The sequence below is a fragment of the Zosterops lateralis genome (genome assembly GCF_965231275.1).
Source record: "Zosterops lateralis genome assembly, chromosome: Z".
NCBI classification, from domain to species: Eukaryota; Metazoa; Chordata; class Aves; order Passeriformes; family Zosteropidae; genus Zosterops; species Zosterops lateralis.
In genome coordinates this window covers 66,305,922-66,328,850 of record NC_139800.1, presented here as the reverse complement: position 1 = coordinate 66,328,850, position 22,929 = coordinate 66,305,922, and the positions used below count along the sequence as shown (strand labels likewise).

The following is a 22,929-nucleotide window of genomic DNA, read 5'->3' as shown; positions in this document are numbered from 1 at the left end:
TAAAACAACCCCTATATATTCAAAATCATTTCCATTCTTGTGTTCTATATTGTAGAGAAAAAAAAATTAACCCTTAATAATATTTTTTCCATATAAGCAACAGATAAATGCACTTTTCCAGAATCAGCACAAATAAAACGATCCAATTTCCAAAGCCAAAGCATATAGGATTTCAGGTCCTGTTCTGCATTTAAAGTTATGTGCTGCCTAAGGGATAAATGGAAGCACAGGAACAAGCTGTCATATTACTATACATATTTTAAATAAAGTCAGACAAATTTGAAGTAAAGGAATTTTACATGGATTTCAGTGGTGACAGCACTGTTTCAAAAACAAATTATTATGTGTCCCCACTTTCCTTTGCACTTGTCACTCTGACATCTGTGTAGCTTATATGCCTGGAAAGTTTCAAAAATGTGGAATTCTGAGATGCAGAAGAACTGCCTGGTTTCCTCTAGGATAAGCCTACAGTAGCTCCAGGTACCTACCATATCCTCTTACCAATCTGTAATTTCTGTGCAGCTGTTGGACTTGTGAAGTGCAAATTGGCTAATACATGTGTAGGATTGTAACTTTGCAGAAATGCTCACTAACTATAACATTTTAGATATCTCTCAATTCCCCCAAGCCGCATGTGCCTTGTTTTACGAAGTCTACACCAACTTGGAATGTGGGATCCAGGTACATTTTCAGTGATGCATTTTGAATGTTTCTCTGTACTCTGTAAGATCTCTGTTGAATGATGATTTTAGACACCACTTACAGGAGACTGGCTTTCCCATTCTACTTGTGTAAGGTGAACTCACTCACCTTCCTAGGCCTAGAAAATGGAGAATTTTTTTTTCCAATATCCTTCTAGTTTATTAAAAGTTTCTTTAAACTTCCCCTTAACTGATGCAAAATCTGTATCAATTAACCATGCCTATTCATACAGTATATGGCTGTAATCATACCAAATTACTGTGCAATAGCTTTCATTATGCAATGACCCTCTTTTGTGCAGCTTTTGTGAAGGCTACAGACAGAGCTTAATTACAAGTCTAGACATTCCTGAAAAGGGAGCGAAAAACCTCCCTGTTTTCAACTCCTTATGCATGTAATGACTGCACTTACAGCAGAAGATGTCCATTGTTAGCTTTGGTTCAAAACCCTGCAGTCCTGGTTTTGTGAAAAATTCAACATGCAAGTCCTAAATATATTCTATCAAGCAATGAAACCAGTGGAAATTTTCCTTTTGAAAACATGAGTGATTCTGGTAGTCATGGTCGTGGCTGTCACATTATCCGCATCCTAGACAGAAATTGCTGTAATGAAGCCACTGCACCAGCCACATCAGACAACATACTTCTCCCCACTGCTAATGCACACAGAAAACTGCCATCATCAGTCCTTGAATGAAGGCCAGTGCTCAAGAAGAGCCCATCCTGGAGTTAAACACAGACACATGCAGAAGCAGAGAACAAGTCAGGGTCTTCATGCCTGGGTTTGAGGAATTCAAAGGCTGAAGCCAGAAAGGCCAAGGCAGAAAATGAGAATACATCTAGCATGAGGCAAGGGTAGCAAACTCTATCATCCTCATAAGAAGAGCTGCAGGTGAAGGAGACCTATTGAAACATGTCTAGAAGAAGGAAGCACTGTTCTTGTCTCTTTTTTTTCTGCTAGTTTCCATTATATGTTCAGGTATACCCAGACGGCTAGCACATTTAACAGCAGTGACTGAGCTGCAAAAGTTGAGCCTAGAATAAGAAAAAATTAACTAAAAATTAGCTTCAGAGTGTATGCAAATTTAGATATTTTTAAAATTGTTTGCACCCAATGACCTGCATAGTACAATCTTTAGAGAGCAAGCTTTTAAAGTCTAAAATGGATTTAATAGACAACATTCGCTTCTGATGGAGGCGGGGCAGCAGAGCAGATGATATATGTGGTACTCACTTCAAGAGGAACAAATAAGAAATTAACTTCACTCCCCACAAAAGTTTGAAGTAAATAATGAAGAAAAGAATATGGGGCACATGGGGAATAACAAGGCATGGAGGTCACCAACAAGGCAGGATTTTGTCCAGATCAGGCCATGCCAAATCAGTCTGACTTTTTCTCAAGCACAGTAAGAGATATTGTTAGTGGGGGAGAAGCAGAAGATACTGTACTTACTTGACATAAGTAGAGTTTTCAGTATTTGAGTCATCTGACAGTTTTACAATAAATTAGCAAAATACTGTCAAGGTTATGTGATTTTAAGCTAATTGTCTGGTTGTCTCTACTGGTTGTAGACAGCACTAGTTTTCTCTACTGAGAGAATGTGTATCAGTGCATTTGAAGATCAAAGTGGAGGTTTAAGAGAAGTCTTGCCTGCTCTGCTGTTTTAGTGTATTTTGTTGGTAATCTCATATGATGGAATAGAAGGTCGACTTACAAAAATTCTGGACACCAAAAATTGGAGAAAGCTGCAAGTATGTTGCAGAGTAGGATTAGGAATAAAATAACTTTGCTAAAATTCAATGTTCTCTATGTACAGTCAAGGACAGTAGAAAAAAAAGAAGAAAGGACCTGAAGGTTACACTGGATCAAAAGGTAGACAGGAGTGGTATATGTTGGAAAAAAAGGCAAATACACTTATTGATACATAAATACACACTAATACATACATTTGCCAGCTCATAACTACTGGAATGCATTTTTGCATTTTCAACACATTAGTGCAAGTTGAGACTTTCTTGTAGGAGAAAACAAGAATGACCAAAAGTCTAGAAAAGACTGACCAAACAAATGTCCTGCAGTCTTAGAGAGAAGAATGATTGTGCACATGGTAAGAAGTATTCAAAAGGCTCTTGCAAAAGAAGGAGATAATCTACTTTCCGTGTCTTCCGTATATAGGAAACAAAGCAGTGGGCTTCATCTGCTCTTGTCAAAATCCAGGTGAATTGCAGGGAAGTACTTTGTAAAAGTCAGGAAAGCACAGCCCTGTAATAAATTGCTTGGGGAAATTGTAGTCTCTAATAGCGGAGATGTGCAGGAATAAATTGAACAAACAACTGTTGTAGGTGTAATTGATGCTGCCAAGGAGCATAGAGAGGAATGCATGATTCAGGTTCATTACATTGTACTTTTCTACAGTTCAGTGAAAGGGGTACCATAAATAAAATTAAAGATATAGGGCCTGACTTTTAAGCAGTTTACATTTGTTCTTTTGTCATAAAATCTTTCAAGTTAGATAGATACCTGAATTATTAAATAGCAAAAACAAAGAACGAAAGAAACTTTCGTGCGGCAAAGTGAGAGCTTTTTGGGGAAAAAAGCTTAGAGGGAAAGAAAAAAAAAAAAGAATAATTCATCTTTCTGTTGCAGTCATAGTTAAAGTAATGGAAATAGTTCAGTCATGAATTGCTGTTGTGTACCCCAGGTGTAAAGGCCAAGATGGAGGCTGCCTTCATTTTAAGCCAGTCCTGCAGAGAAGGGCCTAGTGTCATGATGAGTCTGACCTCAAAGTTTATCAAAGAGTAATAAGACTGTGCTACTCAATTTTGTTACAAAACTTTCCCCTCAGATTACCTGAGAAGTCTTTGTGGTTTTTTATTGGCTGGCATTCTCTATTGAAAACCTGAAGAAAGTGAAAACTGAGTATTTTAGCTACAGTCAGAGTACCACATCATGATCACATTTTAATGTGCGTGCTATGTTAAAATGTTCTGCAGTGCTATGCATTTACAAACTCTACATCCAACCATAGAAATGAAGTGTTTTCCAAGTCTTATCCATACCTTTTATGTGGGAAGAAATTATGTAATTCAGTAATGCCTAAGTTCATACAGCAAGCTCTGGCATGGTACCTGGGCCCAGATCCTCTCATTTGATCACATAACTTAGTCATTAAGAGACATAGCTTGTAAGGAGTAGAGCACAGACTACCTGTCTTATAATGGAAGTGCACAATGCCCAAGTCTGTACTACAAACTGGGAAAGTCTTCGAAACTATGCAAAGGAACATAACTTTTATTAAAAATCGGTAGATGAGAAATAAAGCAAGAGCAATCAAAATATAGCAGATATAAATTGAGATGTGTTATACAAAGTAGATTGTGCTAATTTAACTAAACTTGTTTCTAAGCCAAGGTATTTTAGCTCAGAATACTGTTCATATTTATACAACAACAAGTAGTATCCTGTCAATACCGAGAGCTTTAATGCTGCGTGGGGAGCAGAGCTATTGGGACAGATGAAAATTTGGAAACAGTCTCAAAGTATCTACTAAATAAGGGAGCCATGCTGAAAAGGAGTGTTGCAAGGGGGTTGTGGAGCAGGAAACTCTTTCAGTAAGTGACAGGTGGCTCAGGCTGGAGGACAGGTCACTGCATCTGCTAGAGACATTTATTAACAAGACTGTTTGGATGCAGATACCTTTTACAGATGTCCGGCCAGCTCTCCATCCCCTCAGGGGATCTATGAGCCTAGCTGGTACTTCCATGAAGAATGGGGTACCCATATCCATAAAATCATTGAGGTTTTTGTTGGGTTGGTTTTGGGGTTTTTATAATCCATGTTGCCCTTTGTCTGCTAGTTCACAACAAAACTATTGACCCTATTGGCAAAACTCAAAAAACTTGACATATGAAAGTATAAGCTTCCAACAGTAGGTCTGCTAAACCCAGGACCTGGCAGCATGAGGCATCCTTGGCCATATGCATGTCTTGTCCCAGCCCAAATAGGAAGGAAGCAGGAAAAACAACAGAAGAGAGAGGAAAGAACAGGAAAGACTGATTTTAGGGTGTGACCATGGCAGGACCTCTGTGGGCTGCAGAGAGATGTTGGAGGAATTACTTTGTCTGGGCAAGAATTCTGGATTACATGCTGGGAAAATAAGGGGAGGTGTGGTGAAGAGGGAGTAGGTGCAGGTGATGTGATGAAGGCACATGAGAGAGAGAACAGATTATTGCAGTGACAGTTTTGAAAGGCATGGGTTAAGTTACTGAGGCAGTTTTCATTTGTTGGGCACCCCCACGCGTGAGTTTTATGCAGATAATGAAGGGAAGAGAAGGGAAATTTTCCTGCTTGGGGTTTTGTGAGTTTGTAACATAAAAAAACAGCTCACACTCCAAGTTCAACAAAAATTGGTTAAAAAGTCAGTCAGTCATGAGGCACAAGCGTGGTTAGTAGATGTTCTCAGTTATGGTTCTTGCTGCATCTGAGAAGGAGCCCCACAAGCCAGTTGCATTTTATGACTTAAAAGGGAGGAAAAGTTGAACCCTAAAGTTTTTCCCAAAATTCCCTCCCACAAAAATGTGTTTCTGGAAAGAGAAGAAGATTTCTATGTTTTCAGCCTCACAGCACAAAATGTTTTTGAGATTATAGGCATGTGTTAAAAAGGACCTGCTAAAAGACTGCAAACTTGGCTGGAACATTCCTCTGCACAAATTTGGTCAAGGATTTTTTGTGCAGATGAATTGGAAGTGTCAGTTTTCTATTGAGTGATCGTGAAATGTCTGATCCTTCTCACTCCTACAGAGGCAGCTAAACTAATTTGCAGCACATGAACACAAATCAGTTCAGACATCTTTTTCTGTCCACCCCAGTGTGATGGCTTTTGGTCCACTCCCTCGGTGCCACTATTACCTCTGCATGTCAAACACATCACTACTATGCTGTGGGAGCACCTTTGCTACAGTTATGTCTGGCATGATGAAGATACATTTTTATGCGGGGTGGACATGGTTGTTTGCAGCCATGCAGATGTGGCTGCATTAAATGATGTAGCAGTGTACAGTCCATCAGTTTCCATATGCTGTTGGCTGTTTTTACCTGGATAATTGATTAGTTATCTCACTGTAGAAAACAGCTGGAACAAACACTTAAATTTCACTGTGAAGAGGCGAGAGTCTTTGGCTGATCTCTAAAAGCCATGTCATGACAAATCCTGTGACTTTAGGATTGCAGAAAAAGTCAATAAAGAACACTTACTGCACTGTGAGAAAAACACATGTGAAAAGCACACAGTGTCACTAAAACAGTGTCCAAGGACAGAGCAATGTATTCCTCCTTAATATTATTTAATCACTGGCAATTTATAGGAACTAAAATTCCAGTGAGATAACAGTTAAGAATTCACCTCAGATGCTAACTCAAGTGCACACTATAGTGTTGTCTAGGTGAATATTCAAACCATTTGTCATTTCCTGCATAAATTTATACAGAGACTGTGGGTTTTTTTGGTAGTGAAAACACAGCTGAGAGAGATGCTACTAAAATGTAGAACATGAGACTTTTGAGTAAGATAATGTGATTCTACCCTTAAGCATTTCTCTTCTAAGACTTCAGAGTTTTGTGTGAATATTTTATCAATAAGAAATACAGAATTTCTCTCACTAGTTTATTTTTTTTTTGTCTATCAGTATATTGTATATTATATTTTTTTTCTATTTCTGTCCATAGCAGTGTAAATGGCAGCCATATGTTTTAGAAATTTTTCTTTCCATTAGTGCAAAGCAGGAATTCAGTGGTGGTGAGTGAATGTACATATACTGCATGTACTTGGCAAGACAGATGGATTTTTGGGACTTTGCAATTGAGTGTTTTTAAAACTTGTAAGAAGTCTGTACCAAGAGACCCCAACCATTTTGGAGTTTACCCTGGACACTTACTGCATCTTTTCTACTCAAATATGTCTACTTAATTGTTTAATAGTTATATGACCATTTTCCTATCCCTCAGAATGCTATAGTGTGCAGAAACAACCTTCCTCCGAGTCAGACTTTGGCATCTCATAATCTATTAGATTGCTTTTTACGAGCTACTGCTGTATTAAAATTTAAGGATACTTTCTGAGATGTTTTTCTTCCAAAATGAACATGATGTTATCTTTGCTTTACCAAATTTTATTTTCCTATTCAGATTACAGTATAAATCCAAGGATCCTACACTGAGCAAGTTTGCAGAAAAATGAACTACCGAAAAATAGTGAAGTCACTCTGTGTCACACACAGAGCAAATATTTATCTGCTGCTGTCAAGAATTAGAAATACATCAACTCATGATTGACCATTCTCACTTACATGCTTTGACTTTCTCTTTTTTAGTATCTGCATGCAAATGGGATTGTGCATCGAGACTTGAAGCCAGAAAATCTACTCTATGCAACACCAGCACCAGATGCACCATTAAAAATTGGTGAGCAACATTTAATGTGTGCTTCCCTGATGCCTTTGCATCAGTAAATGTGCTAACTGATGTTTGGAGTATATGCATCTCACAATCACCCTATTTGAAGCCAGTGCTGAATGAACAGCATGTTACTTCAGCAGCACAGCTGTACACGGTGGTTTTAAAACCAATGCAAAACTCGATGCTTACTTAGAGAATTTATAGCCAAAATCGTGCAGAACATAGCAGAGATTAAAGCACTGGGAACAAGAAGGATCATGAGAACAGCATAAAGTTCTGTGCACCACTTCTATGCCCGTTTTATTCTGTTAAACTAGTACCTTAATAGGAAAAGTACGTTGGTGTAAAAATAAAAGCGTGCAGATAAGTGGTAGAATGCAAACTGAGTACAGCTGGCTTCTGTTTGGAAGGCAGATTTGAGGGACATGGAGAGGTCCTTGGACAGAGCACAGGGAAACTCTCTGAAGTGTAGTTAGCACCATAGAGGGGGTGAGGAGGGACCAGGCTCTCCTGATCATGAATGTATTGTGACAGTTCTGTTGGAGATGGCAGACACTTAAAAAAAGGGTATGACCTTCAAAAATTTTGGGCATGCCTAGTTTTTGTTTGAGAAACAAGGAACATCTGTGCAACCCTTTTGAGTTTGAAAATATCACCTGCTGCTCCATTAGGAGTGAGTGTTCCCACGTTTATCAGGCTGGTGTTCATCATGGGTTTCTGGAGCCAAATTTCCATTAACTGCCCTCAAGTAATTTTGTATAAATTTCTAGGAATGTCCTGGTTCTCAGGGTGATGGTATCATAATTTATATCTCATCCTATTTCTTATCTTTCCTGGAAAGGCTCTAAAGTTGATAACTTAACACAGCACCAGTGGCTTTGGTTTGGCATCCAGAGTGTGTAGGGCTTTTGAAGCATTTCCTAAATGCCATGGTTCTTCATCTTCCTGGTAAGGTCATTGCCTTGTTTAAACTGAAATCCAGTTTACAACGAGCCTCTGTGTTTATAAAAGTAAACTGTTTCTAATTGGATAAATGATAATGCAAGAAGGATAGCCATTTAGGAACAAGTTACCTATTTTTATCCTGATCTTGAGTCACAACATTCCCTTTTATATTTGGTCTAACAAAACAAAATCAAGTACTTTTATTTCGCACTTTTAAGGCAAAGGTGATTTTCATCACCTAAACTGGAATTTTAATAAGCTCAGTTTATTCTCGTTATATTTTTTTAATATAAAATATATATTATTTTAACTCTAAAAAAAGAGTTGTGAACATTTCCATTTTTCTGACTTTTGTAAAGGAGTCATACAATTACAGTGTATATCGTCACAAAGGCCCTTGCTCTGTGAATAGTAATTCAGGATGCAAACATTGGAGAAAGAAGGATCAGTACTTCTTCTGTCACCATCTTTATGTCCCTAGAAGCCTTCTATCAAAATAGTGCTGGGATTTTGTTCTTGAAGAGACTACATACTCTGACCCTTGACTAAAAAAGCAACCCAAAATAGTAATGATAATTTTATTGGATTACTCAAAGAGTGGAAACTGAATATATACCTAAAATATATTTCTGGATCTCTGCTTGTATGCCCTTTGGCCTCCCACTGTACTGGCTTTCTGCAGTTTCCAGAATAAAATAAAAGCTACGTTTCTGTCAAGCAAGAGCCAGGAATACTCATTTGTACAGCAAATTTTGCTTCCAGATTGCAGCATGGGTAGATTCATTAAATCAATGATTATCTCTGGAAATATCAAAACCATTAATTTAATGTATAAATGTTTGTTTAATTGCATATACAGCATAAAACTCTACATTATTACAGGGAGTAAGAATACTAATATTCCCAAATCATCTTAACAGCTGACTTTGGACTTTCCAAGATTGTGGAAGATCATGTGACCATGAAGACAATTTGTGGAACTCCAGGGTACTGTGGTATGTTCTTTTGTTACTTACATTTGCTTTTATAACTGTAGAGTCAAAGGAAAGAGGACACTGGAGAAGACCATGAGATCACTATGTTACCTCGTAGAACAGCTGATAACACAATTCAGGTGACATTGTCATTGTCCAACACCTTGTATGACATTGTCTGCAAAGCACACACACATGCCAAGTCTCCTTTAGAGCAGCACCTAATTCCAGTCCAGTTAGCTTCACAAAAGTTTATTTCACATATTAGCTAATAATGTTCTGGTTGTCTTCTCTTGTGACAGTTATACTACCAATGCCACACATCCACAGTTAGTGCTTAGCCCTTTTTTATGCCCGTCTTCATATACTATAAAACAGAATAAGGCTTATTCTAATAGAAGAGCCCTCAGAGTTATGTTAATTTGGTGGGAAGGATTGAGGCTGAATATTACTGCAGAGAAGGGAAGAAAGGAGTTTTATGCCAATAGTCATGTCCCTATCACAATCCTTGATTTACAACTCAAGCTAACTGACTGTGCAGAAGTCCTAGTGCCCAGAAAATATTCAAGCATTACTTTCCAAAATTGGAGGAAACCCAGCAGAAATACTGTTTAAATGCCAAATTAAACTATGAATAATTGATGGTTCCGGGCTGCCAGCTCCCACATCCTGCCCACCCATCTATCAGCAGCTTCTCCAGAAAGGACACTGCAACAAAAACGCATACTGGAGTCTGAATACTTTGGCATCAAGACTTGACAATCCTTGGGATGTGCAGATTGATGCAGAGGACTGAAAGGCAAGATGGTCACAGAGAACTTAGTTTGCTGCAATGTTGTGCTTTCAGCGAACTTAACAAGAAGAGCAAAGTGATTTCTGAGAGTAGTTCAAAAAAATCAAGCCCATGCAAAGCGGTGATTCATAATCAGTCTGTTACAGGCAACATCTAAACTAACAGCAATGTGTTGGACAAATCCATTCACCAAAAGCAAACTTCTGGAAATCTTAAAATATACTAAAAGCCCTTCTGTTCATGGTCGTGCATAATGTGGGAAGGGGAAGAGATTGCATTGATGCTCGTAGGTACAGCCAACCCACTGTGCTCCAGAAATGGGGCAGTCATCCCATGTGCATCACAGATCCAGTGGGACCAGGGTCCTCAAGCTGTGCCTATCAAGCTGCTTGGATACACATTGATTCCTCTTTACTGTTGCAGAGCTGGAGTCCCCTAAAACTGCATGGTCTTTCTGTCTGCTCCTCACTGCAGCAGAAGCAACTGCCTGAAATGGCCTGTCTTTCCTTCCAAATAAAACAGAATATCAAAAATAAAGCCTAAATAAAGTGCCAAGTAAATAGACTCATAAAACCATTAGGGTTGGAAAAGACCTCCAAGATTGTTAAGTCCAACTTGTGACTGAACACCATGCTCACTGAACCATGGCACTAAGGGCCATGTCCGGTTGTTTCTTGAACACCTCCAAGGATGATGACTCCACCATCTCTCTGGGCAACCTGTTTCAATGCTTAACTGCCCTTTCTGTGAGAAAATCCTTCCTAATGTCCAACCTGAACCTCCCCTGGTGAAGCTTGAGCCATTTTCTCCAGACCTATCATTGTTACATGGGAGAAGAAGCCAACCCCCACTCCACTATGACCTCCATCCAGGTAATTCCAGAGACTCCCTGAGCCTCCTTTACTCCAGGCTGAACACTCACACCTCCTTCAGCTGCTTCTTTTAGGATATATTCTCTATACTTATATCAATTTCATTGCCCTTCTCTGGATGTGCTCCAGCTCCTCAAGGTCCTCCTGGTTGTAAAGGGCCTCAAACTGGATGCAATATTTGAGGTGTGACCTCACCAGTGCCCAGCACAGGCCAGGGGATGATCATTGCCCAATTGTTGCTGACACAGGCCAGGATGCCCTTGGCCTTCTTGACCACCTGGGCACAGCTGGCTGGTGTTCAGCCAGTCAACCAACACACCCAGGTCCTTTCCTAAAGAGCAGTTTTCCAGCCACTCTGTCGCCAGCCTGTTGCACTGCAGGGAGTTATTGTGGCCCAAGGCAGGACTGATACCTCATCTCATTAAATGTTAAATGACATCTCATTTAACTTCATCCCATCGGCCTTGTCTCATGGATCCAGCCTGTCCACATTCCTCTGTAGAGCTTTCCTAGTCCCCATCTTACTTGGTGTCATCTGCAAACTGACCGAGACCGCCCTTGATCTCCTCATCCAGACCAGGATAAAGACGTAAAACAGGACTGGTCCCAACACTGAGCCCTGGGGCACCCAACTGGTGCCCAGCCACCAGCTGGATGTAACTCCATTCACCACCAATCCCAGGGTCCGGATGTCCAGACAGTTTTTCACCCAGTGAAACCACAACTGTCCACACTATAAGCAGCCAGTTTTTCCAAGAGAACACCATGGGAGACAGTGCCAAAGATTTTAATAGAGTCCCCATAGACAACATCCACAGCCTTTCATGCATTCACTAGGCAGGTCACCTGCTCATGAAAGGAGATCAGGTGGGTCAGGCAGGACATGCCATTCCTGAACCCCTGCTGGCTGTGCCTGATCCCCTCTACTGTCCTGTATGTGCCATGTCATCCTATTGAATATGATCTCCATGATCTTCCCTGGCACCAAGGTCTGGCTCACAGGCCTGTACTTCCCTGCATTCATTTTCCTGTCCTTCTTGTGGATGGACATCACATTAGCCAACCTCCAAATCATCTGGGACCTTCCCAATTAGATAGAACTGCTGATCAGTGATGCAGAGCAGTTTGGCAAGCTCCTTTGCCAGCCCCCTCAGCACCCTTGGATGAATCCCACCTGGTCCCATGGACTTGTGAGTGCCTAAGTGCCTCAGCAGGTCACTGCCTCCCTCCTCCTGGATTGAACAGGGTCTGTTCTGTCTGTCCCTGTGTGACATCTCAGGGGCTGGTTCCCTGAGGATAAACAGGCCTTACTGTTGAGGACTGAGGCAAAGAGGGCATTAAGTACCTCAGCCTGTTCCTCATCCTTGGTTCCAGTGTTTGCATCCAGAAAAGGATGGAGCTTTTCATTGGCCACATTTTTGTTGTTAATGTATTTATAAAAACACTAAGTAAAATACTGAAGTTAAAGCCCCACCTCCTTGGTCACACTGTAGTTGCAGTGCAGCTGTAGCTTTCTGTCGTTCCTTTCACAAACATAAAGAACAATTTGAAACCAAAGTACACTTCTCATTTTATTCTGGCACTGCTTGGTCATGACTTCTCTTGTTTTATATTAAGTGAAGGGAATCATCTGCCTACATAAGGGCTTAAATGGGCAGTCCTAACTTTTTATAAAATACACGACTGTGCATGGACTTCAATTGATTTTGTTACTGTTACTTCTTCACTCAACTTTTGTGTTACTGACAAGTATTCTGTCCTCTGCAGCACCAGAGATACTACGGGGATGTGCCTATGGCCCTGAGGTGGACATGTGGTCCTTGGGGATTATCACCTACATCCTGTAAGTGCAGACAGTGCTACAGAGAGCTTCACTTTTTAGCACCCACAGAATTTCCTGACACTATGAGCTGTGCCGTTGAAAAAGACAAGATCCTGAACCTAAATTATTATATTCCTAACCTTACTGAAGTAAGTCAAATCCTAGAGGAGCAGGGCAAAACACTCAGTTTAAATATTTGATAAATATAACACTTCTTCCTGCACAGCAGCAAGATCTGTGCAGAATTATGATAATAATGTGAACAAGTATAGACCAAAAGTTCCAAACGTTTGCGTTTAAATAGGCATTTGTGTCTAAGTCTTATTGTGTCTAGTCATGATTCAATTGGTAAGAATTGTAATTACTTGATTGTATTGATTGAATCTTTCAAAGGAAGATTATTGAGAAGGGAAAATAGCATATGATGTATTGACCCTCTTCTTTATGGGAGAATAAATATGAGACTTAGACTCTTGGCAATGACAGTGCTAAGACAGCTTGTGTAGTTATATACAATACTTCTGGGGTGTCTTTTATGGGAAGAAAACAAGACTTTACACATGTAGACATGGAGGATTTTATGCATGTGGGCCATCATCCCTCCTCTACTACTTGCTATGTCCAGCAAGTACAGTGTGCAGTAGCGTAATATTTTCCTCTCTTGCAAAGAAAGAATTATATTCTCTAGAGTTTTTACCAGAAGTACATGTAAGGATATATAAACACTAAAATGGTAATGTCAGAAAACATTCACCTTTTGTTCTGTACATAAGTCTCAAATAGTTCATAGGTCTCCTTCTGGGTACCTGTAAATAATATGCTACAATATTCCTATTTGCCATTCTGTTATTTGTTGCTTTTTAAATGTGTGTATCTTTGTGTCAAGGTCTGGGTTAAGATCCAGACCTTGTGTTGAAGATCACATCGCAGATATTGTCTGCCAGGTGCTCATTTCTTGTCATTTCTAAGATTTCTGCTCATGACAGAGAGATGTGAAATTTGCAAGCCAGGCGGTCTCTAAGACTGGAGAAGTGACTTTTGTTGTCCCTTTACAAAGCCACCTAGTTTAAGTTATGGCCTCTCTTTTGCTCAAGGTTTAATGAATTTGTTGCATTTCAAACTAAGAGCCTTTTTTAAGCAAAACTTGTTTTCAACTGTAAGCAAGCTCCAACCAAACTCCAAACAATTCCTATCTGAATATCTGGAGTAACATTTTCTATATGCAGCCTCTCAAAACCTTCCAACTGTTCAGGGGATGCTCCCAAGCCACACTAAACCTCTGCAAGTTTGTAAATACCAAGTGTGTGAGTTCCTGTCCTGGATGGGGCTGCATGACTATAGATCCTCTTCTATTCTTCCTGCTTCTAATCCTGTCCTACTCCCACCTCAAAATCCAGTTTGATCTACAGGAACAAGACAAGCAAAAATCTACCTGTCTCTTCCATTTAGCTTTAACAGTACTCCACATTTAAAACTCTTCTATTGTGTGTAATGCTTTGTGGATCAATGTCTGATGGATTAGAAACTGAGACCAGAAAGGTACATATAAAATAGTAATTTTAAGTCATTAACCCTGGAGTCCAGAGGACAGTGTTGCATGTCTCAGTCTCATAGTGCAGTAAAGGAAACCCACTTACACAGAGTCAGAAAAAACCAAAACATTCTTGTATGCCCCCCCAAAATGGGGTGGGTGTAAGAGTTAGCAACCACGTTACAGGGGATCTGCATAAAACTGTATCTTACCATTAATCAAAGTAGACTTACCATTTGATTAAAGAAAAACTTTGACACATAATTCTGACAGAACAGTTTTTCCTGAGGCAAATTATATTAAGACCTATTGGTGATAACTGTCATAATTTGAGGGAAGCCACATGAATAGTCTTAAAAGCCAAGAGAAGCAGTCCTTTTGTATCCCTAAAGCAGCTTAGAAATCCTTCTGCATGTGTGAGATGCAGACAGTGGTCAACAAATACAAAGACGTCGCCTGTAGTTGAAACTGTATGGATTTAATTAAAGTTCTTATTTTACCTAGTTACTTAAAAGGACACAAAACACCATCTGGTCATTTTTAGTCATTTTTAAGGTGTTTACATTGACTGTTCCTTTATTTGTAGGTACTGATTTAAAATGAATCACAATAATAAAATGTTATTTCAAAATAAAATGAAATCAAGAGCAGCCACAGTAGTCTTGCACTGATTTAATTAATCTAATTTGAAATCTCTAGATTTACTCATCTATTTTGGCATGTAGCAAAAAAAAAAATAAAATCTATCTGCTGAAATGGATTTTTAAGTAGAAGAATATCTATTGTAATTGTTAATAGAAAAACAATAGGTGATAGCAGTAAATTACAGTGAAAACAGAGAGTTCACTTAGGAGGCTTCCAGCAGAGTCACAGCAAGGATTAAGCAGGTTCTTACTGTCATCCGTTACCCAGATCCAAAAGGCAGTTTGGGCTGAGCCAGTGAGGGGCCATGCTCAGGGACAGCAGGGACCTGCTGCAAGCCCAGAAATGTTGATGGGAGAGGCAGCAAACAGGAGAGGGAGCAGCAGAGGGGATCTGGCTGGCCACCACCTACTGAAGCACAAGGTTTGGAGGCTGGATCCTTGTGTTTTAATACAACTCTTCCAGACTTGGAAAAATAATGTGCATAGAATGTGCTTGCAATGAGGTGTTTCTCCTCTTCAGCAGTGGAATGTGATGCAGCTGTTCCACCCACAGCTATGCACCACTCCCAAAACCACATTTCTTCCATGAACCTCAACCTCCTTTTTCAGAACAGTAAGCACATTGTGTTTAAAAATACAAAAACAAGTTAAAATATAAGGCTTTTCTAGATTTGTTGCTGTCTTAATCTTTATGCTCTGCTGTTGTTTTCCTCTCATCATCTTACTGCTTTTTGTATTTTCTGGAGGGAGAGGAGCAGATAGACTTCCTCTGTTAAGCTCAGATCACATACTGGCTGAAAAGGAAATTCACTTTAAAAAATCTGATTATATGTGCAGGCGTGATTAAAATGCAGTGAAGCGATAAAAAAGGACATTATACAAATGGAAGCCACATCTATGAGTCTGCTTTCCCTGGGGCCAGTAGTGTGTATCTCTGCTGGGATCTCTATTATTCAATATATTTATAAATGCAGTCATTAGTGAGATCACAAGACTTCTGATTTGTAGGTTACCTAAGTAAAGATGAGGGCTGATCATGAAAACTTACCAAAGGTTCTTACATATTGTGGCTGATCGGATGAAAAAATGTGCACGGATGAACATGACTAAAAATCAGTCCTAACTGGATATATAAAATCTTCTAATTTCATGTGTAAGATGGGTTTCCTCACCTAATTACTATTCCTCTGGCAAGAGTTACAGGGATTCTGATAAATGCCCTTTGATCCTGTTTTAATAGTTCCAAATAAACACATGTGAAAATAGAAAAATTACTTTTAGAAAAGCCTTTCCCAGTGCTTAAGAATACTTACAATGACATTTCTCTCTGCTCTGTAGAATTACGAGTTCATGAGTTCATCCAGATGTGGTTTCCCAAAGTGATCTACAGAACACAAAGCAGGGAAAAATACTACCATGAACTGTTTCTAACAACACAAGACTAAGTAATTTCTTTTTTATCCTTTCAGACTTTGTGGCTTTGAACCATTTTATGATGAAAGGGGAGATCAGTATATGTTTAAGAGAATCCTGAGCTGTGAATATGACTTTGTGTCCCCCTGGTGGGATGATGTGTCTCTGAATGCCAAGGATTTAGTAAGTAAAGCAAAAATGAGACTGGAGTATTTAGTATTTCTGCCACTGAGAAAGAGTCCATTTTGGGGTGGGAGCAGAATAATTGGTTAATTAATTGTTCATAATTGTTTCCTCTTGTCTTTGCTAGATTATGGTGCTGTTAATATCCCTGTTAGTCCAATGCTGTAATTATGCACTCTGAATATAGATATTCAGGTTCCTCTGTGAAGTAAGCAATAGATTGTTGGCAGCTGTCACAGTGTTCATGTATGCCTGCCTTTCCTTCCAGCTCTGAAGTGTTTCACCATTCCTTTTTTCTGAGCAAACACCTTCAGGGGAATGTAGAAACAAGCCCTGTTTTTTTGTGAAGTTTTCAAGCGTGAATTTTGGGGAAGAATATAAAAAGGAATTAAATTTTCCTCCCACAGCTTCTTCTGACATACTTTTTCTGTCAAAGTTGTTTTTTGTTTTTTTTTTTTCCAGTAGGTGAGGAAAGATTGACTACTTTTAAATATTCTCCATTCTCCTTTACTACTTTTAAATATTCTCCTTGGAAAATGCAAGGGCTAGCATGCTATCTGCACCGTATTCTTTTATTACCAGTTAAAGTAATTTGGATTCAAGAGACACTGATCTGCAAAGATAGGTATGCTTTGTGAATAATAACTTGCATAATTCAGTTATTTCACTAGCACTGAAAACACAAGTGCTCTGTTCCATATATATTTATACAAACTATGTCCCAAAATACTACATCATTGATGTTAGTGAAAATACTTCAGGATATTTTAAATGGAAGGACTATCGAAGTTTAAAGTACTTTTTTGTTGTTTTATGAGATGTGAAGTTTTTCCAAAAAAAAAAAAAAAAAATACTTCCAGTTAAACAGCAGTCTTCAGGTAAAGCTTTTGTCCAAACTGCTTCATACTGTTTTAGTAAAGTAAAGCTCAAACTTTCAGGTTTGAATGTTGCATAGCAAATTGTAGGTGATGATGACCATGACTCTCAAAACCCATGCTGTGGGCAGTTCAGTGTTCAGCTGAAGTGATTTGCCTAACTCAAGGTCTTCCTTGGAGACACAACCAGCATTCACCACAGTGCCTGTTCTCCTGCACGCACTTCAGGGCAGCAACTTTCTTTAAAAGCTCTTTGTAGGGAGATTTCAGAGAACCCTTAAGCAAATTTTCCCTCACCCTTGGGCACATAGGAGCATTGGAGCCCTGTGCCATCACTTGTACTCTGCTAAAAAGGGTCTGCAGTCAGGAGAGCTAGGTAAGTGTGGCTCTGCAAAGCCATCTATGTACTTTGTTACTCCATCCTCACCTTTCTTGTTTTTCTAAAACACCACTTGTCCAGAGGTACAATAAAACCCATGGAATGTCACTTGACTGGACACACTTTTTATCCAGCAGGACCATTTCCAGTCCCAGGGGTATGTTTGCAGTGAATATTTTTTTCTCAAAAATATTCTACTCTCATGTTTGTAGAAGTCCGGGTTTGCTGGCTTTGGTGATAGAAGGAATGGTGTAAACAGCATTAGTTTCAGAGTGGGCTAAGAAAGAAACCCTTGTACAATGCTTTTTTTAATGTGTACATGAGGTTTTACAGTGGCTGAAAGAAACATTTCCTTTGTGATATACCTGACAGGGACTGTGGGGTACAAGTCTGCATGAGCTGCATATGCATAATTTAAACCTTCTAATCCAGTTTAAAACTTGTCCAAATCCAGAAGTAGAGATACTGCTCAGAAATTTTGAGAATTTCTTAGGGTTTTTGTGGCAATTCAGACATGAAAGAGCCTATGATAGATACAGGTCAACTGCATTGGTACATATCCTTAATATGTTGGTAACCAGTTGATTCTTTCTCTGATCTCTTCCCCTTTAGCAGCTGTTTTAATCAGATGTTATTTATGGAGGACCAAGAATTGCCAGAAGCTGAATACTTGCAAAGACACAAATGAAAATTCTTGTTGGTTTCTTAGAATGTCTCACCTAAGATGCTTCCCAAACCAAGACCAGAGCCCCCAAATGCAAAATTAGGTAAATTTGAACGAAGAATAAGGTTGACAGTCTTTTGTATTTCTTATTTGTGATGCAGGTTAAAAAGTTGATTGTTTTAGACCCCAAGAAACGCCTCACCACTCTACAGGCTTTGCAGCACCCATGGGTCACAGGGAAGGCAATAAACTTTGCACATATGGACAACGCACAAAAGAAACTTCAAGAATTCAATGCCCGGCGTAAACTTAAGGCAAGTCGCTGCTCATAGTCTCTGTTTTTGGCTATGAAAGCACGCAATTAAATTAGTAGCCTTGCAGAAACCTTGCACATTTTTGAGAATAATATTCCATGGTATTATGGAAGATTTTTATTTAAGATGTCTGAAGTTTGAAGCTGATTTAGTCAATGACTGAAGCCAAACAAATAAAAATGTGTGAAGTTGATTGAAATCTCTACCTACACACACAAGACTGCTAAGGATGTACATGGCTTTCACAAAGTCTTTGCTTTCCATCTTTTCTTCCTTTCTTCCTTTCTTGCTTCTGTCCATCAGTCTGTCCTGTATTGCTGATGCATCCTTAGAATACTGACCAGAAAGAACAACATACTGGGTAATTTATTAATGAGCATCCATAAAACTAGAAGAAAATTAGTCTATTAAAGCATATTTTGATTCTTAACCCACCCTGAGTTACTCAAACCTATCAGTACAAAGCAGGAGGTTTAAGCCATCCTTCTGTATGAACTAGAGTCAGCATTTCAGATATATAGGTTTATAAAATGTCCCCAGGATGCTCCTTTACCATCCAGTCTACATATCTACCATGGGAAGAAGCAGGGAAACATCTTTAGATGCAAATAGCAGGCAACTGGGCGTCTGACTGACATAGTATCAGGAAACTTTTTTCTCCCCTAATCCATTCTTCAGTTTTTAAAGATTTTCATCTGCTCAGGAGATAATTCCAAGGATACTTCAGCACAGAAATCATTTGCAATACCTACAGTGAAGCTGCCCTTCTAGGCCTGGGGAATAAGAGTAAAAAGCAACTTAACTGAGAGATTTAGTAAATTCCACAGAAAAAAGAAATTCACAAAAACCTGAGCCTTAAGTTTGGCTTCACTATTTTTTTCAGTAGAAAACTGTAACAGAAAATCTCTACAGGGCAAAGAAATTAATTTTGTCATTTACAAAGTTCTCAGAGATGGTAGATATAATTCATATTAACATTTTGGTTTTGTTTTTCGTTATGTTTTTACATCAGAGATATTTTTTGAAGCTCATTTTATTTAGACCTCTACATTAAATCAATTTAATCTTTTGTGACTACAAACTATCACTTTTTATAAGTTTATTTATTCAGTGCTTCTCCGTTAAAGATTAAATTACCAAACTCCAATTATTAAGAGGATTGATTGAAGTTAGCAGTTCTTGTAGAGTTAAAAAGTTTCCACAAATATATCTGTAAAAAACCCAGTAAATTTATAGACAATTACTTCCTGGTCAAAAAACTAAAACCAAAGCAGACATCAAAGTAGTGAGTACACATTTTGGCTGTTGTTTTGTTAGTAAGAATAATACGCAATTATCTCCTCTTTCCCAACATAAAGTCCATCAGCAGGCTTTCTTTATGTAAAGACAAATTTTAAAGAGTAACTCTAAAGGTGTCAGTCAGGATTTGGTTGCTCATAGGCTGTGTTGAATATGTTTCATAAACATCCAACACTGCTTCTGAGAGTAATTTACATTGGAAGTGCCTTTAGACACTTTATAGTATTTAGTGGCTTGTTCTCTTTGTAATCAGTTTTCCAAAGTCCTCTCACCACTAATGTGGATGTCTGTGATTTTTCCTTTAAGAGGTCTCAAAATTTCTTGCCACCTTCTTTGGTTTGTGCCTTATAGTATTTCTTCATAATCTGTTGTAGCTGATTCTTTTTTGATGACAATGTTTATGTTATCTTTTTCATTAACATCTTCCTTCTTTCCTTTTTATTTCTTTGTGGAAGTTTGGGGTCATTTCTTTTTTTTTTGGAGGGGGAGCCTTTTTGTGTATGTGTGATTACCTCTCCAAAGAATCCACAAAACTTGCTATGTTCTTCATCTCTTCCTGCAACCCACTTCTTTGATGCCTAAGCAAAAATAGCTTGAGTTGTCACACACAGAAATTGGCATGTATTTTCCTCACCTCTTTGTGTCTGTTTTTTTCAGGCAATAAAACTCTTCAAGGCAAGGGCTAATATAACTGTCTTCATGTTTGTCTTAATTTTGTGATATTTCATGTGATATGAAAGCCTACTCCCAGTGTGTATTTTTATATGTCTATACTTAGGAAGTTGTCTATGCGCTCTAGAATATTGTGCTTGGAATATGCAACAGTGGAATAGTGATAAATATTGTATTCCCGCGTGAAATTTTCAGGGAATAATCAGTGATAATACTGTTGTTATTATTATGACAGAAGGTGATGACTTTCTTTTTTGCCACCCAGCTTCAGCACGGGACACGGGATGTAATCCCTAAAAAAAAACCAAAAAAACCAGGTATAGCTGAAAAAAAAGTTGTGTTCATGTCACCCAACTCATAACTTTGTGAAGGCAGCAGTTTTAAACCTCAATCCAATATTCCAGGTGGCCTTCTGAATCCTCCTGGGCCCCAAAGGTGACATTCCCAGGCAGCCACAGTCGCATTCCCTACTGAGGCGGTGCTGGGTCCACAGTGCTGACGGGTCGTGCCCCCTAAGGAATGTTTAATGCCTGCTCCTCTCTCTCCCAGGCGGCCGTGAAAGCCGTGGTGGCCTCCACGCGCCTCGGCAGCGCCAGCGGTCACGGCGCCCATGACAGCCACAAGCCCGGCCACAGCCCGGCCCCCACCCACGACACCCAGACCACGGAGAAACCCACTCAGGAAGCGGCGGCAGCGGCGGCTCCAGAAGAAATGCTTTAGGTCGATGTTCCTCGCTCGCGTCGGCAGAGATGTGTCATTTCATACACCAGCTACCTTGTCATCCAGCGAGATGGATTAGTAAGCTTGGCCTCTCTGGTTCTTCTCTTGGGCGCCGCCGGCCCCGCCTGGTGATCCTACCTTCAGTGCATGTGACTGCTTATGAAAATAGTCAACTGTTCCATTAGGCATGTCATGGAAACAGTGTAATTTGCAGTAATACCGGCAGGTGAAAACATGGGGATTATTAACTACCTACCACAATGTGTATACTTCATCTCTCTAGTGTTCCTAGGTGGCATTTGAAACAAAATGCTATTTTGTTTGGTTTTATGGCAGTAGGTGTCTTATCTATGTTGTGAGTTTCTTTGAACTGTTTCCTTCCAAGTTCATAGTCCTTCAGCAGACAAAATGGAAGGAAATACCAAATTGATGCTTTTAAAACTGATGTATGAAACATTTTTTTTATCTGTAAAAGTGAAAACGTATTTGGGGATTTACATGCAAAAAAAACCAACAAAAAACAGACAAAAAAACCAAAAAACATTCCACTACTTCTGAGAAGAAATTGAAATGGTAGTTCCACTGGGCATGAAAACATACATTGTTCAAGCTTGCATTGAGAATGCCTTATCCTGACTTTTCCTGTTTATATACAGTATTTTAATAGCAACTAAAATTACTCAGATGTCTGCCATTTCATTCCACAATAAAGTGTTAGTGAAACAAAACCATAGACTAAACAAGGATTAGAGTACCTGCAAATTTTTGGCATACCATTACATTTATTTGTTAAAATTTTAATCTGCAGCTAGAAGATATGTTATAGGCCCTAAGGAAATAATTGGCATTTAAGTAAGTTGTAAATGCTTGAAGGAAGCTCTTCCACAACTTACTGATTTTGCTTTGGGGAAACACTCCAGTGCAAGGTCTGGGAGCAAGTAGTACAATGTAGTTGGTTCCTGGGTAGTTTAGCCTCATGAGTGAGCAGTTTCCACTTGTAATTAGCCCACATTTTCCTAATAAAGGACCCCTCCTGTAAAGTCATCCACCAGCACGGATCTTGCACCCACCCAGAGCTGTGTCTTGAGTTAGCAGCTGTGTGCATCAATCGGCTTGCAAAAGTAGGGTCAGGCTTTTCAGCTATCTTGATATTTTTGTTGAATGTGATTGATAAGAACTGAAAAACTAATGTGCATCAGTGTGTATGACCACTTACACTTGTTTGTTATCTATTTGACAGCATGTGACTATTGTACTGATATATTATAAAAATAGCAAAACAACCTGAAGTACAAAAATGTCATTTGTGCTTATTAAACTTTTTAATACTTATAGTTACCTAACATCCTAATACAATCGTCATTCCTCTTTTGCTTTAATGTTTTTATGTTGTTATGCCTTGCACAACTTGCCCTGAAAAACTACAGCAGCAACTGAAAAAAACAAGACTTTATTAAAACATTCAGTAACTACATTTCCTGATGAAATTAAAGGGTAATAATACGATGTTATTCATATTTAATAAATAAAATATGCTCTAAATTAATATATAAAGGAGGATTAAAGATCCTGTCTTTATGGGGTGAAAATGCATGCTAATGAATTTATTATACTTGAGGGTTTTTATTTATTTATTAGAGCTCTTTAAACTTGTACAAAAAGTTTTGCTAACTA

The 22,929-nt window shown here is 39.0% G+C and overlaps 1 protein-coding gene across 1 annotated transcript in view; it reads left to right on the top strand.

Annotated features, from left to right (window-relative positions):
- Nucleotides 1-22,709, top strand: part of CAMK4 (calcium/calmodulin dependent protein kinase IV) — a 137,860-nt gene extending 115,151 nt beyond the window's left edge. The window contains exons 6-11 of the mRNA XM_083882926.1: nucleotides 7,071-7,161; nucleotides 9,021-9,095; nucleotides 12,507-12,582; nucleotides 16,206-16,332; nucleotides 18,412-18,564; nucleotides 21,085-22,709. Coding sequence (XP_083739052.1) covers nucleotides 7,071-7,161; nucleotides 9,021-9,095; nucleotides 12,507-12,582; nucleotides 16,206-16,332; nucleotides 18,412-18,564; nucleotides 21,085-21,255 — 693 coding nt within the window. The 3' untranslated portion in view covers nucleotides 21,256-22,709. The remainder of the gene's footprint in view (nucleotides 1-7,070; nucleotides 7,162-9,020; nucleotides 9,096-12,506; nucleotides 12,583-16,205; nucleotides 16,333-18,411; nucleotides 18,565-21,084) is intronic.
- The last annotated feature ends 220 nt before the right edge of the window (nucleotides 22,710-22,929 follow it).